The sequence below is a fragment of the Myotis myotis genome, unplaced genomic scaffold (genome assembly GCF_014108235.1).
Source record: "Myotis myotis isolate mMyoMyo1 unplaced genomic scaffold, mMyoMyo1.p scaffold_m19_p_43, whole genome shotgun sequence".
In the NCBI taxonomy this organism is placed as follows: Eukaryota; Metazoa; Chordata; class Mammalia; order Chiroptera; family Vespertilionidae; genus Myotis; species Myotis myotis.
This window is the reverse complement of record NW_023416350.1, coordinates 1,388,441-1,405,396: the sequence shown is the minus strand read 5'-3', so window position 1 is coordinate 1,405,396 and position 16,956 is coordinate 1,388,441. Positions and strand designations below refer to the sequence as shown.

General features: G+C 52.2%; 1 protein-coding gene across 1 annotated transcript in view; it reads left to right on the top strand.

Annotated features, from left to right (window-relative positions):
* Positions 1-12,677, top strand: part of ACOXL (acyl-CoA oxidase like) — a 91,030-nt gene extending 78,353 nt beyond the window's left edge. Inside the window, 2 exon segments of the mRNA XM_036306751.1 lie at positions 10,843-10,917; positions 12,432-12,677. Of these exon segments, the coding sequence (XP_036162644.1) occupies positions 10,843-10,917; positions 12,432-12,677 (321 nt within the window).
* Positions 12,678-16,956: the final 4,279 nt, after the last annotated feature.

The window sequence follows — 16,956 nt, the reverse complement described above, 5'->3', positions numbered from 1 at the left end:
GTCTTGGTATGCTTTGTTCTTTCCTTCTACTTGTAGAATTTCCCCTCAGCCAGCCTTCCTGTGGTTCTGGGTGATGTCCTTTCGTCTTTTAGTTGTATTTTTGAAGTGGTTGTGCGAGGCAGCAATCTCCGGTGTTTACCTATGCCGCCATCTTCGTTTCTCTCTCTCCATCACTTTTAATCTTATGTCTGGTATCATGTTGGTAGCCTTGTCCTTTAGGGACCTTCTGGTCCAGGCTCTTGGCTGTTTGCCCAGCCAGATCCGCTCATCATGTCTGCTGCACATCCCCAGGACCGTCTTAAGGGAAGCTTCTGCTGGTCACCAACGGGATTTTTCTCAAGCACAGATCTGATCATGCCTCCCCTCAACCCACTCAGAAGCTTCCGTGGGCTTCTGTGTCCACAGCTCAGAATTCAGATTCTCAACATGGGATCCCAGACCTCATCTCAACCCACCTCCTCCCACTGAGCAGCCCTGGGCTTCCTGCCTCCCTACCCCTTGCTCTTACTCTTTTCTTTGAGGAATTAACTTCCCCTCATTCTTCTGCATTAGTGAATTCCCACTTGCTGTGCAATGGCTCCTAGAAGTCAATGCCTTTTCAAATATTTGTCAAGGAAACATGCTCCTTTCTGTTGTTAGGTCTCGGGCTGCTGAAGGCCAGACCTCGATTCTATGTCTTTCCCCTTCTGTCTGAGGCAGCAGATTGGAGAGGCAGTTTGCACTCCCCCCCCCCCCCCGCACGCCTCTGCATCAGAACATGTGCACTCCATAGCCTAAGGGCCAGTCGGCAAAGCCATCCTGTGTGGGTGGGCCTGGGAGGAACTGATTAGTCTTTCTTTTATAATACCTCTGAAAAATGACCACTTCTTTTCTTTTAAAAGGATAAGGCACCCAATTCAAATTGTTCTGGAGATTCCACAAACCCAAATTAAAACGAATATAAATTTAAATGTTTTATGTAATGATAAGCTAATTCAAAAAATGACAAGTTAATTAAAAAACTTATATGTGACTATACATTTGAAATTTTGAAAAAGAACACGTTGGAAGACTCACACTGTCCAATTTCAAGACTTATTGTAAAATTGCAATCAAGACAGTGTGCTATTGGTGCAAAGACAGATACATGGGTCAGTGGAAGAGAGGAGAGTCTAGAAGGAGATCCCACACATCAATGACCAATTGATTTTCAACAGAAGTGCCAAGGTAATTCAATGGAAACACACAATCTGTTTAACAAACAGTATTGGTACAATTGGACATCCATTAAAACAAAAAACAACCCACGCCTTTAACCCATACCTATAACATATACAATAACAAACAAAAATGGGTGATGGTTGAAAGTAGAAGGTAAAACTAAAAACTTTATAGAAGAAAATGGCAGAAAATCTTTGTGACCTTGGGCCAGGCAAAGATTGCTTTGGACACAAAAAGCATACACTGTGAGCAAAAAAAGTTGGTAAAATGGGTTTTATCAAAATTAAAAACATCTGCTCTTTGAAAACCACTGCTGAGGAACTAAATGACAAGCCACAAAGCAGGAGAAAAGAGTTTCAAAACATGTACCTGATAAAGGACTAGTGTTTAGAATATGTGTAAGACTCTTACAGCCCTTTACCAAAAAAAGGAATTTAATAAATGGGCAGAAAGTTCTTGAACTGACACTTTACTGAAGAAGAGCTGTATACAGCACATGGAGACATGAGCTGCTCAATATCATAAGATCATTAAGGAAACACAAAATAAGCCCGCGATGAGGTGCCATTACACATGAATCAGAATGGCTTAAAACAAAAAAACAACCACACACCAAAAAACCCCCCAAACAATTTCCTCAAACAATGACAAAACACAGAACTCCCAACACCTGACAATGTGAAGGTGCTGGTGAGCACATGGGGTAAGTCCGGCTCCCATAGACTGCTGGTGGGAAGGCCGAAACCGATCTGGAAAAGACCCAGTGGTTTTTATGGGGTTAAACGGTACCAGACCATACGACTCAGTGATTCCACTCCTGGGGAGTACGACACTGAGACATGAAAACGTCTCCCACACAAAGACTCATGTTCCAATGACTACAGCGGTTCTAATCAGAATGGCCCCACACTGAAACCAAACCCAGTTGCCCTTCCCCGGGAAATGGATAAACTGTGGCCGATCCACCCGGTTTCCTCAGCAGTAAAAAGACGGTAGGCTGAGAGAGGGAAGCCAGACTGGGATGCACACTGTGTGATTCCATCCGTGTGACATTCCGGAAAAGGGAAGCTCAGGGAAGGAAGCAGATCAGTGGTTGACAGGAGCAGGGGGAGGGGTTATTAGAAAGTGTCATGAGTGGTTTCTGGGGGGCGATAGACATATTCTAAATCTTGAGTGTGGTGGTTACATGACTGTACAGTGGTTTCGCTTTCCATGGTTTCATTTATCTGTGGTCAACTGCGTGCGATATGAAACATTAAGTGGAAAATTCCAGAAGTAAACAATTCATACGTTTTAAATTGCATGCTGTTCAGGTCGTGTGATAGAATCTTGCACCGTCCTGCTCTGTCCTGCCTGGGACGTGAGCCACCCCCTTGTCCAGCATCTCTGTGTTGTAGCTATAGATGCTCCCCACCCACTCACCACCTGGGAGCCATCTCTGTGATCAGATGGGTGCTGTGATGTCGCAGTGCTGTGGGCAAGTCCCCTATTTTACTTAATAATGTCCCAAAGCGCAGGACTAGCAATGTTGGTAACTAGGATATGCCAGAGAGAAGCCATACAGTGTTTGCTATAGATCAGTGCTCAGCAAACTCATTAGTCAACAGAGCGAAATATCAACAGTACAATGATTGAAACTGCTTTTGAGAGCCAAGTTTCTTAAACTTAAACTATATAGGTAGGTACATTGTTATTAACTTAATTGGGGTACTCCTAAGGCTTAGGAAGAGCCACACTCAAGGGGCCAAAGAGCTGCATGTGGCTCGCAAGCCGCAGTTTGCCGACCACTGCTATAGATGAAAAGGTGGAAGTCCTCAATTTAATAAGGAATGAAAAAAGTTGCCTGCTTAGATTGCTAAGATCTACGGTAAGAACAAACCTTCTATCATGAAGTTGTGAAGAAGGAAAAAGAAATTCATGCTAGATTTGCTGTCGCACCTCACTCTGCAAAATTGATGGCAGGGCGTGTGCTGAGGGCTTGCGTAGGTGGAAAGGGCATTGCATTTGTGGGTGGAAAACATGAGCAGCATGTGTCCCCAGGGGCCGCAACGTGTTTTCCAGAAAGCTCTGAGCCCTGGCGAGGTCTTCAGCAAGGGAATCCCTAAAACAGTGGCCACGGTCATGTAACTTATACGGCATATTGTTACAATTGCTCTATTGTATTAATTACTGTTCACGTCTTACTATGCCTAATCTGTACACTAAACCATCACAGGTATGTATGTGTGGGGAAAAACAGTGTATACAGTCTCAGGCACCTCCTGGGGGGGTCTTGGAATGTGTCCTCTGTGATAAGGGGGGACCACTGTATATGTTTGTCAAAACTCATGAAACTGGAACACCGAAAACCGGTGAACTTCACTGTAATCGGACGACACCTCAGTGAACTTGAATTGAAGAGCGCTAAGGCCGGGGGAGCCTGGCCACTCCTGGAGCTGAGGCCACCTTGTTGGAGGCCACGCTGGGCGTCCGGTGTCCACGTGCTTTGGGGATTCAGCAAGTGGAATTACGTTGTGTTTGCACTCCCGGCACCGGGCACGGATTTTACGGTTTTGCTCACTTTGGCGTTTCTCCTAACTGGGTGCGTTAGATGAACTGCACCCCTGTGACACGCGGGTCTTTCTAGGCTCTGACGTGGACCCGCTCACAGGTGCAGGCAGGCCTCTGTCAACCATGGGCGCTCAGATGGAAAAGCGCCTGAGTGAGGCCCTCTTGGCGGAGGCGGTTCAGCCAGAGGCAATCGGCTTTGACCTTCTCTTCATCACAGGGCTGCTGCCAGGGCGGGGGACCACCTAAGGCAGTGGTCCTCAACCTTCCTAATGCCTCGACCTTTAATACAGCTCCTCATGTTGGGGTGACCCCCAACCATAAAATTATTTTCGTTGCTACTTCATAACTGTAATTTTGCTACTGTTATGAATCGTAATGTAAATATCTGATATGCAGGATGTATTTTCATTGTTACAAATTGAACATAATTAAAGCATAGTGATTAATCACAAAAACAATATGTAATTATATATGTGTTTTCCGATGGTCTTAGGCGACCCCTGTGAAAGGGTCGTTCGACCCCCGAAGGGTCGAGACTCAAAGGTTGAGAACCACTGATCTAAGGGCTGCCAGGGGCTGCAGGGCCGGCTCTGCAGTCTGTGGTCCACTGAGCCATAGGGGGCTGGTTTGACATGCGGGCTTGGCCTGCTCCCCTCTTAGGAGCGAGCTCCCAGGTGTGGGTGCCTGAGGTCATGTTCCAGGAAGCCCTGCTCATCTCATCCATCGTCATCCATCTGGAAAAGGGACTGGCCGGAGACCCAGGCGGTGGGTGCAGCTGTTTGCAGATGTCACCAGTGACTAAACAGTGAGAAGGCAGCTCCATGTTGGCCCCTGGCCGTCGAGGCAGATGTGGCAGGCGTCACCCCATCTTCCGCTCGGTTGCTCCCTGAGAGAGTGCCCTGCAGCGAAGTAAACGTGTCCCTCTCCCCTCCCCCGCCTTTTGTAAGGTGGATACGACTGCTTGTCACAGGGGCTCATTCTGTTTGTGACAGCGCCCAGCTGGGTAGCGCCCATGGTGAGGGGGTGCTCGGAGGCCCAATGTCTACAGCATTCCTCCCCCCAGAACCCAGGCTCACCCATCCACTCGCATGGCGTTGGCCTCTTGAAAGAGGTGACAGACACGTCTAGTGTTTACTTATTTACACCCTCCTCGTCCAGTGGCTCTAAATTGGCTGCCCCAACTCAGGGGAGGGTGCTCCTGGCGTCCCGCGGGTGGAGGCCAGGGATGCTGCTTACCGTCTGCAGACACAGGGCGCCCCACAGGGCACGTCCATCGGCCCACTGTGACCAGTGCCAAGATGAGAGGTGCTGCCCTGGGCCCATCTGTAGGGTTGGCATGTGCTGGGTTGGCTTTTGTGTTGACCAAAGCTCCAGAGTTCCCTGGAAACCTTTTCGTTCCATTTTGTTTGCTTGCTTGTTTGTCTAAACATAGAATTAAATCGCTTTCAGCGAATTGCACAAATGCTGAGTGGCAGCTCCCAGAGCCCACTTCTGCGGTTTGTGCAGCGACTTGGAGCTACGCACCCACAGCCAGGCTCACCGGCGCCCGTGGGAGCCCGCCCACCTCCACCCCTGGTTTGGCTGTCATCGGAGACACACAGGAGCAGGTCCTGCTCTGTTGATAATCCACAAGGTGTGACAGGTAATTGGAAGGTAATTGATTATTTTGCCTTGATTGTCCTATTTCAGTCTCCCTTCCTCCCCTCTTTAAATCTTAAAATGAAAAAGAAATAAAACTTGGGACATTAAAAAAAATTCCAACTGAATGTAAATTCATTTCTTTGTTCATTCCTATTGAGTGCCTGTCATGACGTCATAGAGGTTAAGTACACGTCTGCCTCCGGGACCGGTGGGAACACTGCACAATGCAGGCTGTAAGGGGAGTGCTCAGAGAACTAGGGCATGCGTGTGCGTGTGCGTGTGCGTGTGCATGTGCGTGCCTGTGCGCAGGTGTGCGTGCTGTCATCCACTGGTGGGCTGGAGACAGCTGCTGGAGGAGGGACAGGAGACTGGCAGGCAGATGTGGTGCAGGGTAGAATTGGCCCCGTGGTTACAATTCCCACATGACCCTCCCTGTATATCTGACCTTCCCGGCAGAGGCTCAGGAAGGAGGTGGGACGTGTGGTTTTACACCAGGTGGACGTGGGGATTCGAACTCAGGTCATTGACTCCCAACAGAAGATGTGTTTCCCAAAGTGTGGCAACAACACCTCTGGGGGTCCGGGGTGGTTTCATGCAGCTCACAGCCGTGATCCAGCCCAGCCCTGGGGCGGGGTGCTTGTTCGGGGTCATCAGCAGGGACTATACAGCCTGTGGGCTGGAAGGGCAGACGATGCTGATGGAAACCTTTCTTCTAAAATAAATGTATTTCCGTAGAGCAGAGCAGGTTTATGGGAGAGTGTGAAGGAGACTTCAGGTGGGATGATGTGACAGAAGCCGTGGAGGGCCGCCCAGGTGGCAGAGTCTGGAGAGCACTGCTCGACCCTGGGGAGCGGCCCCGCTCCCAGTGATCCAGGAGGGACCAGGCTTCATGCGTTTTCTGTCCTCCCTTGGGAAAGGGAGGAGACTGGTGGTCCTGCCCTGGGGGGGGGGAGGTCAAGAGTTCAGAGACTACAGCTCCTCTCAGCTGCCCCCACCTCGATGCCTCACATGGAGAGGCTGGAGGGGGGTCGGGGAAGGAGCGACCAGCCTGTGTTCCGAGGCGCTCTCTTCCAGCTGAGGCAGCTGACTGACCTCGAGGGGCTGCCTGTTTTGTTTGAAAGGGTACCTCTTGGCATCTTCTTTTTTAATCACATGTCCTCTGTGATCAGAGTAGGTAGGGAAAAAAGAAATGTGAGGTGTGGGAGACAAAACTGCCTAAAAAGGAAAATGCTATTGTTTCTTCTTTGATACTTGTTACTTTTATTTCAGTTGCCAACAGTGACCCCTGACCTTAAAGCCGGTCTTGATGTGGCTGAAATGGCTGTGAGCTATGCTTTAGACCAGCGGTCGCCAGCTACTGGTCTGCCGCGGACCTAGGGTGGTCCGTCAGGTCCGAAAGGTTGGCGACAGCTGTGTTTAGACCACATGCTGCATGCTTCCCCGTTCAACTCTCCCAGCCCCTACAGTGGACATCACTGTCTTACAGATGGGGGCACTGGTGCTCAGAGAGGGTGAGGCATTTGTCCGAGGCCACACAGCTGCTTTATAAAGACCATGCACTTTCCAGTCTCTTGGGAGCCCCATTAACCTGGATAAAGCTGTAACTTTGAGATACCATTGGAACCAATGTTGCAAACAAATCAAAGAGCTACTTGGCAAGAGAAGATGCAGGGAAGGGTCTGATTGGCTTCCAGAGAAGTAAAATATATACTGTGTGCTGCTCAATAAGAGAGAGGAAACCTGTGAGCTAGGGGCATGGATAATGTAAATATCAGCCCTGGCTTGAAATTACAACAATGTTGGCTTTACTAAGACTCGTGCTGCTCCTAAGACTGTTGGATAATTCTCTCTAGTCTTCTTTATTTTCTTTTGTCTTCACCTGTTCTTTCTTTGGTTCACTGAACAGTGATTTTACATCGGGTGGGATGCGCTCAGCTATGCGTAACAGGAAACTCTGGCTCACCTGCTTTAAACAGTATCTGAATGATTCCTGAAGTGAGGCCGTTTCAGAGAGGTGGTTTCGGTAGCTTGGTGACATCCTCCAGGACCGGGCTTGCTTTGATCTTTCCTCTCTGTCACACTCAGCAGATGGGTTTTGATTTTGGCTGATTCCCTCATGGTCGCAAAATGGCTGCTGAGGTTCTTGCTGTCGCAGGTGGACACAGCAACATTTATCTGAAGAAGAGGACCCACCCAGCCCTTCCCCTTCTGTGTAGCAGCATGGAAACTTCTTTTCCAGAAACCTGTCAAGGGACTTCCCCTCAACACTCATTGGCCAGATCCACCACCTGCCCGCTGCTGAGGCGGTCCTTAGCAAGAGAATTGGGGTGACTGATGGGCTTGGCGAAGCACAGTGGGTCCATGGAGGAAGGTGACTTACATGAACAAAAGTGGGATTCTTTTACGAAGGAGGGAGGGAAGAGGAGTTGGCCAACAGCTGGAAATATTGCTGCATATTTAAATATATACTTATCCCTGGCTAGTGTTACAGTGGTTGAGCATTGACCAATGAACCAGGAGATCTTGGTTTGATTCCCAATCAGAGCACATGCCCAGGTTGCGGGCTCAATAACCCGGTAGGAGACATGCAGAAGGCAACTAAGCAGCTATTCTCAACATTGGTGTTTCTATCTCTTTCTCCCTCTTCTTTCCTCTCTGAAATCAATAAAAATATATTAAGAACTAAGAATATATTTATTATGAGGAATTTCAAAACACAAAAGGGAATAGCATAGTGGATTTCCAATTACCTCCCACAGTTTCTAGAATTATCAAATTTTGACAATTTTAGTTCATCTCTATCCTGCCCTTTACCTCCTGCTGAAGTATTTTGAAATGAATCCTAGATACATCATTTTAAGAAATGAGCTCCATGCCTATACTGAGTACCTTCTATCTGCCCAGTCACAGATGCAAAGAGAAAAGTCGTTTCAGGGTCAAGAAATTAGTGAAGGCTGACCTGGTTATGACAACTACTTTTGCTAAAGAGACCGAATTCCATGCAACAAAGGAATATGCAATATCCAGGGAGTGGGCTTTCTGCAAGCTTCCGTTCTGGCTGCATATGGAGTCCTTGGGTCGCGAGGGGCCAGGTGTCCGGGGAGCCCGAGTCGGGCAAGGAAGGTGAATGGAAGTTCAGCATCTCATTTGTCATTTGCACTCCCAGGCGGATGAGGTAAACGCTTTCTAAGAGTGGGTTTTGGTTTGATGACACCTGCTTCTGCATGTTAATAGATTTCTGGGGCGAGCTAGAGCCGGTGATGTCACCTGCAGGTGTGTGAGCCTGCGGTGGCGGTCTGCTGCGTGGCATTTGTTTCTCAAGGCGTGGCAGCCACATCTGTCCTTGGCTGGGAGGGCGCGCTCAGCAGCCGGCTGGAGAAAGGCGCTCTCAGCCAGCGTGGAATGTCAGGTGTCACGGGCGGACTCCGGGCTGGGCTGTACACATGTACTTTCCCTACGGCCTGAGCTCATTCTATTTAGTTCTGGAACAAAATGCAAATGCCACTTCTTTAAGATATCGCGGCGGCGGCAGGAAGAGAATGTTTCCGTGGCCCTTTCTGCACTCCCCCTGCTTCAGCTCAGGTGGAAACGACCCCTCTTCTCTCCGCGGGCGAAACAGGAAGCTGCCTTCAGATTTTCCTGCAGTTTTTAAGCATTTGCTGCTTTACCAAGAGCTCACATGCTTGAGGAGGGCTGGGCCCTTTGTATAGAACATAAAAAGAAATTCACCATTTCTCTCAGCACGTGTCTCCACTTCTACCCGGCAGCTAAAGGTCAAATTGCGGAGCTGAATCAGTTATAGCCTCGTGTTCAGGATATACTCCACCTGAGCTGATTTTATCTGCTGGGCTTTGTAAAATGTTAGTGTTGGCACAGAGAGATGAAAAACAGAAGCATTTTGCATAACTACATTTGAAAAATCTTAAAAAATGTGAAAGAGAGCGAGAGAAAGAATGGCGTCATGACACGAAATGGTGCTGCGTGCCCGGGCGTTTGGAGGTGCGGGCTCGCGGCCGTTACTGCTCCTGCCGAGCTTTCTAGAGCGAGCAGGCCGTGGTTGGGTGGCCTTTGTTTTGCACGCTGTGCACTTTGGTGCCATGTGAGGATCCGCTGACCCCAGTACATTTTGCTTGACATGCACAGCTGGGCGGCTGGCACACAGTCCAGCCATGAGAAGGAATGCGAAAAGAAAACACAGACAATCTATTCATCAGAGCCCTGTGACAGGGAGGCAGCGGCCGGCCAGGCAGGCGTGCACCTGCAGGAAGCAGGAGGGAGACAGGCCGGGGCTCAGGGAGCAGGCGGAGGACTCACAGCTGCTGCTGACCCCGAGGCCTCCATGGCAGGGGCTTGGTCAGAGGTGAAAGCTGACACCATTTCCAACGTGCGGACTCTGGTTTCGGGGGCTCGGCGAGCAGGAGCGCGGGTGGTGGCACTCAGGTCTTGCTTCTCACTCGTTGCGGTGTGAGTTCAGCAGGTGCCTGGTGCCCAGCGACACCCACGCTGAGGTGTGTGTGAGCTCAGCTTGTGGGGAGGGTGGCGCTCGGGTTCCTGACTCTGGGGCCATGCTAGGTCTGTCCCCTCAAAGAGGGCGCGGGACCCACGGACACAGGCAATAGGGGGGTGAAGGCCAGGGGCGCCGGTGGGGGCAGGCTAGAAGGGGTTAATGATGGGGGGGGACATATGTAATACTTTCAACAATAAATATTTAATTAATTAATTAACAAAAAGCAAGATTAAACCAAGTAAATTTGAAAATCTCCCCACTCTCTCCCCCAAAAAAGGGCAGAGAAGAGGCAGCTTCTGAAACCCTGGGAAGCCTTTGTTTGGCCACAAGGATGTCTAGTCACCTCAGTCCTGTTCACACAGCCCGCCTGGCCCCAGACCCCGCCTCCCACTTCCTGCGTTTATTTGCAATTTTGCAGCTGGTTTCACACGTTGTTTTTTACCAGGAAAACAAGCTTTCCATTTCCGTGTGCACGTGAACCTGTCACCTGAGCAGCTGCTTGCATTCCTGTGTAAAGACTCGGGGAAGACCCCTCACCACCCCAGCTGCAGCAGAGGCTGGGCGTCCGTCACTCAGGTTCCCCGAGTGGCATGAAGCTTGGCTGGGCTGGGCATGCTTACTGTCCCCAGGTTGCTCACAGCTCTTTGGAGGACATCAGTGTGTATTTCACTCAAGGTAGCGGAAGGCTGGGGGCCCCTGAGCGCCTTCCTCTTGGGCCGGAGCTGCACACAGGTTTGCACTGTGAAGACTGGGAGCTTTGGAGACAGACAGACAGACAGACAGACTTGGGTTCAAGTCCAGCTCCTCCACTCTGTAGCTAGGGGAGTGTTCAAGTCCAGCACGTTGCAGGGAGCCCAGCATGAGATCCCCCAGGAAGCAGCGGTGGGCTTGTCTGGGTATTGGGGACCCCTGCCCCTGTACCTGTGGGCTGCCCTGTCCTGCAGGACATGATGCTGGAACTGTCACTTTACTGGACCAAAGTCAGCAGTAAATTCTGCAAGGCTTCCAGGAGCAACAAGGTGCCTTTTTAAAAAATGGTTTTGTTTCAATATTGAGTTTTGCAAATGTTTATACCACTCGAACCAAACCAGGTCCAGACTCATTTTCAGAAACCTTTTTTCTTTTATGTTGCTTGTACAGCTCAGTGAAATTCTACAGAATATTAAAATAACAGAAAAACAAAATGAGAAAACTCGTCTAGGGCTAACGTCCTTGACAAGACTGGCTTTAAAAAGCAACAACTGCCCGGCCAGCGTGGCTCAGTGGTTGAGCATCGACCTCTGAACCAAGAGGCCATGGTTTGATTTCTAGTCAGGGCACATGCCGGGGTTGGGGGCTCGATCTCCAGTGTTGGGGTGTGCAGGAGGCAGCCGATCAATGATTCTCTCTCATCACTGATGTTTCTATCTCTCGCTCCCTTTCCCTTCCTCTCTGAAAAAATAAAAAAAGAAAAGAAAAGAAAAGGCAACAACTAAACCCAAACCACTGAGAATGCATGAGGCTTCTCCCCCGGGACAGCAGTTGAAGGTGTGCATTTGGTGAGCTGCCTGTGGGAAGGGCCAGAGGGAAAATGCTGGCTGGCCACTTTCCCTGCGTTACTGCCCCTCCCCAAGCCCCTCACATATGTCCTGCTCCTTGACCTGGAACGGGGAACTCAGGAGCTAACCCTGGCCGTTATTTAATTGTAAACTTTAAATTCAAATTCACGCAGGGCAGTTGATGGGAATTTGAAAACACAGGGCGAAATCCTGCTCTGACAAAGACGGAACAAAAGCGCTCTGTCTTTCGGAGGTCACTAATCCGGTGTTTGCACCTTATTGTCACTACGTCATGTCTGAAAACCTCGGAATTATTTCCAATTAGAGGGTTTAAGTGGCTCTTGCTCTCTGAGCCGCTGACCCCTCGAGTCTGTTTGGCAGGATTGTCTCCGGGTCCTCACCTGGGCGCACATTGTGCTGCTGTCAGGGGTCCGAGCCGCTCCCGGTGACCCCACAGGACCATCCACACCGCAAGGCGCAGGGGCTGTTGTGAAGTTTACAATGACAGATGGCAGAGGCATAAAAGGCACCTCCGTGGGCTTTGTGACCAGGGATTTGGGTGTTCAGAATCCTTTCTTCTCGCTCGTTCGGGAGGCCCGCTGTGATTGCTGTCAGAGCCGCGCGCGGCCCATGTGGAACAGGCTGGCGTGGTGCACACCTGCTCTCGCAGCGCTGCTCCTCCCGGCCTCCAGCCGAGCCTCAGCCCCCGGGAGGCCCTAGCCACCCGCTTCCCGGGGCCTGCCTCCGGGAGCACCAGGCTTTCGCGGGAGCTTTTAACTCGCCTGGTTTCTGGACACGAGGGGCGAGTTGTTAAGGAGGAGCACACAGGCCTCTGGTTCTGCTCTCGGGACTCTAGCTGGACTTAGAGGTCGGCGCTGTGGCCGTTTCCACGTGTGGGAAGAAACAGAAAGAAGGAACAACCGAGTTTTGAAATTGGCGAAAGCTACAAAACTCTGTGGTGTGGCCCTTGGACACGCATTGTAGCCGCTTTCCAGCACCCTAACGGGGCCACGGTGCTGCGCGTGCCCGGAAACGCCGCGGTCCCCCTGGGCAGAGTGGCCGCTGCGGAGAGGCTGCCGGCCATCCTGAAGGGCAAGTGCGCCGCTGCTGCCAGTGCTGCCGCATCCGTGGAGACTGTGGGTGTCCGGCTTCTTTGGAAGGGCGCGCAGTCCAGCAGCACCCTGGCTCCTGGCCCACATGACAGCCACCAGCTGGAGCCCTGGAGCAGCGGCCACCTCTGACGGGCTCACACTCACTGGATGTTGTTTTTTCCTTCTTCATCCAGCCAATGCACTCACTCCCAGAGAAAGTGAAATGTAAACACATGACAAGGACCTTTAGAATTCATCCGCATAGCATAATCCAAGATGCACCAAACATTTCATGTTACAAAGATGCTCCCCTCTGTTACCCATAGTATACAAACTGGAAGCAATGTAGCCACGGGAGCGGGCTGACTCAGTTATGATGCATTCCCAAAATGGAGTATTATATGGCCATGAAGGTAATACTCAGGCAGCTTTTAATAACACAGAAAGATGGTCATGATTTAATGTTGGATTACAAAAAGCTAGAAATTGCCCTGGCTGATGTGGCTCAGTTGCCTGGGTGTCATCCTGTGCGCTGAAAGGTAGCGGTTCGGTTCCCTGTCAGGGCACCGGCCTAGGTTTTGGGCTGGATCCCCTGTAGGTGGGGTGCAGGAGGCAGCCCAATGTTCCGCTCTCACATCAGTGTTTCTCTCTCTCTCTCCTCCCTTTTTTCTTTCTCTCTAAAAACCAATTAAAATGTGTTTTAAAAACCTAGAAATTAAGTTGTGTGTGCAGTACACTCTAATTATCTCCCAAAGTGTAAAAGTAAGGATCAGTATGCATAAAATAAGCCTGGAAGCAAAATTTTCAAAATATTAACAGCAGTGGCTTTTTGTCAATGAAATGATCCATGATGGGTTTCCTCTTTATTTTATTCTGGGCTTTCCATGTTTTCTACACGGAATGTGCATAGCTTTAATATTCAGAAAAAAAGAAAACCATGAGTAAGCATGCGAGAAATAGAAGCCTAGATGAGTGGGGATTTTCCCCACGCCTCCCAGCCGGTTGGTGACAGGGCAGTTCCCCGCTTCCCACAGGGACTCGTCCCACTCCTGAGGGTCGGGTTGCCTGCAGCTGTGCGCCCGGCATGTAGGGGGGGCCCCAGGGTCTCCCCTAGGACCCGTGAGCTCCATGTGGGCATGCTTGTTGTATGGGGGGGTATATAATTTCAGGTCCTTTGTTTTGCCTTTAGTAATGAGCAGTCTAAGAACCAGACATCGATGCCCTTGAGTAGAAATTAGAGCTGATGTGGGTGTTATTACGTGCGTGGCTAGTTCCACAGCTCATGTGACTTGTAGTCCTCAGGGGAGGGGGCACGTATAGGCTGGGTTGCCTCCAATTGCCATTGTTCCCTCCTCTTGCATTCAGCCAACTGCACTCACTTCCCTCCTACCCCAGAGACAGTGACATGTAACTACATGGCAGGACCGTTAGACACTCCTCTCCGTTAGGGAGGAAAGTCAGAGCAGCTCAGGCGCCCTTGCTGGGAGGAGGGGTGCCGTGCTTAGAAGAGCCCTCTGCACCATGGACGCCGCACAGCGTGGTCGCTGCTGGGGAAGACCGAGTCCCTTCCTAATCCTGCCACAGCTGCTCTGGGACTCGCTCAAATCTGTCCGTTCTCAGGGCATGTCCCACTCAGCTTTCTCCAGGGCCCACGGGAAAGGTCGGGGGGAGATGCTCAGGGAAGGTTTTCACAGTTCCCAGGAGGAGGAGGAGCCCCAGAACTGAACACAAGAGCCCCCCGCCCCCCCCCACACACACACCTCTCAGGGGCCCACCAGCTCACAGGACTGAAAGCTGTTCACTCTTCTACAGCAAGAAGTGGGCTGTGCAGTGACCCAGAGCCACCCCATCCTATGGATGTGTCCGGGGAAGGCACATCCTCTAGGCTTGGGCAGGTACTGCGTGTGGAGATGTGCCCTCAGCTAAGGAAGTGTGAGGCCGCTGACCACGTGGGAAGAGCCTTTCCTCAGAGACTGGCCCTACGGTCCCTCCCAAGGAGGGCGAGTGCTGCTGACGCTTTCCCCCAGGACGTGCCCCGCGCTGTGCGTCCAGCCGTGTCTCTCCCCTGCAGTGTGGGTCTGCAGCATTGATCAGGCGTTCACTCCCATAAGACAGTCCGATTCTAGGCCCCGGGCCTGGGGACCTGGGGGGCGTGCTGACCCACTGGCTTGGGGCTCTGGGGTTGGGTAGACTTTGTCAGTGAGCAGCTTCGAATCCAAGTTCCTAGTGTCTCACTGTGGTTGCATGGCCAACAAATCTTGCTCTGATGAGGCACCTGCTGGTCAGCTCTTCTAGCAAATGGGTGGCATGGGATGTCAGGCGTGCGAGGTGGCCAGGCAGCGGTTGCTTTCTGCAGTTCTGGCTGATGGTTCCATTCCTTAGTGTTTCTGTACAGTGTCTGTATTTCTATTTTTCCATGCTTCTGAAAGAACTAAACCAGGGCCTTCAGGAGAATTTCTGGTTGCTGGGAAATTAATACAAACTGGAAATACAAGAATCAATATTCCCAAACCTAAGGTTGCCTGTCAAAAAATGTAATTGTAGGTTTCCCGTTGTAAATGTGGAAGGAAGGAATGGAGCACCTTGGCTTGAGGCCCCTATAGCCTGGCTGGCAGGGGTCAGAGTAGGACACTGTGTGTGCACGGTGGGGGGTGTGCACAGTGGGGGTGTGCACGGTGGGGATGTGCACGGTGGGAGTGTGCATGGTGAGGGGGTGCACAGTGGGGGTGTGCACGGTGGGGTGTGTGCATGGAGGGGTTTGTGCATGGTGGGGTGTGCACAGTGAGGGTGTGTACAGCGGGGGGGGTGTACCGTGGGGGTGTGTATGGTGGTGTGTGTATAGTGGGGAGAGCTCAGTGGGGATGTGCATGGTGAGGGTATGCACGGTAGGGTGTGTGCACGATGGGAGGTGCATGGTGGGGGTGTGTACAGTGGGTGTGTGCACAGTGGGGGGTGAACGGTGGTGGTGTGTGCACAATGGGTGTGTGCACGGTGGGGTGTGTGCACAGTGGGGGGTGCACGGTGGTGGTGTGTGCACAATGGGTGTGTGCACGGTGGGGTGTGTGCACAGTGGGGGGTGAATGGTGGGGTGTGTGCACAATGGGTGTGTGCACCGTGGGGTGTGTGCACAGTAGGGGGTGCACGGTGGTGGTGTTGCACAATAGGGGGTGCACAGTGGTGGTGTGTCACAGTGGGTGTGTGCACGGTGGGGTGTGTGCATGGTGGGTGTGTGCACGGTGGGTGTGTGCACAGTGGGTGTGTGCACAGTGGGGGGTGAACGGTGGGGTGTGTGCACAGTGGGTGTGTGCATGGTGGGGTGTGTGCACAGTGGGGGGTGCACGGTGGTGGTGTGTCACAGTGGGTGTGTGCACGGTGGGGTGCACAGTGGTGGTGTGTGCACAGTGGTGGTGTGTGCACGGTGGTGGTGTGTGCACGGTGGGGTGTGTGCATGGTGGGGTGTGTGTACAGTGGGTGTGTGCACGGTGGGGTGTGTGCACAGTGTGGGGTGCACGGTGGTGGTGAGTGCACAGTGGGTGTGTGCACGGTGGGTGTGCAGTGGTGTGTGCACGGTGGGTGTGTGCACGGTGGGGTGTGTGCACAGTGGGGTGTGTGCACGGTGGGTGTGTGCACGGTGGGGTGTGTGCACAGTGGGGGGTGCACAGTGGGGTGTGTGCACAGTGGGGGGTGCACGGTGGGGTGTGTGCACAGTGGGGGGTGCACGGTGGGGTGTGTGCACAGTGGGGTGTGTGCACGGTGGTGGTGTGTGCACAGTGGGGTGTGTGCACAGTGGGGGGTGCACGGTGGGGTGTGTGCACAGTGGGGTGTGTGCACGGTGGTGGTGTGTGCACAGTGGGATGTGTGCACAGTGGGGGGTGCACGGTGGGGTGTGTGCACAGTGGGGTGTGTGCACGGTGGTGGTGTGTGCACAGTGGGGAGTGCACGGTGGGGTGTGTGCACAGTGGGGTGTGCACGGTGGGGTGTGTGCATGGTGGGGTGTGCACGGTGGGGTGTGTGCACAGTGTGGGGTGCACCGTGGTGGTGTGTCACAGTTGGTGTGTGCACGGTGGGGTCTGTGCACAGCGGGGGGTGCACCGTGGTGGTGTGTCACAGTGTGGCGTGCACGGTGGTGGTGTGTCACAGTTGGTGTGTGCACGGTGGGGTCTGTGCACAGCGGGGGGTGCACCGTGGTGGTGTGTCACAGTGTGGCGTGCACGGTGGGGTGTGTGCACAGTGGGTGTGTGCACGGTGGGTGTGTAAGGTGGGGGGTGCACGGTGGGTGTGTGCATGGTGGGGTGTGTGCACAGTGGGTGTGTGCACAGTGGGTGTGTGCATGGTGGGGTGTGTGCACAGTGGGGTGTGTGCACAGTGGGGTGTGTGCACAGTGGGGTGTGTGCACGGTGGGTGTGTGCACAGTGGGTGTGTGCACAGT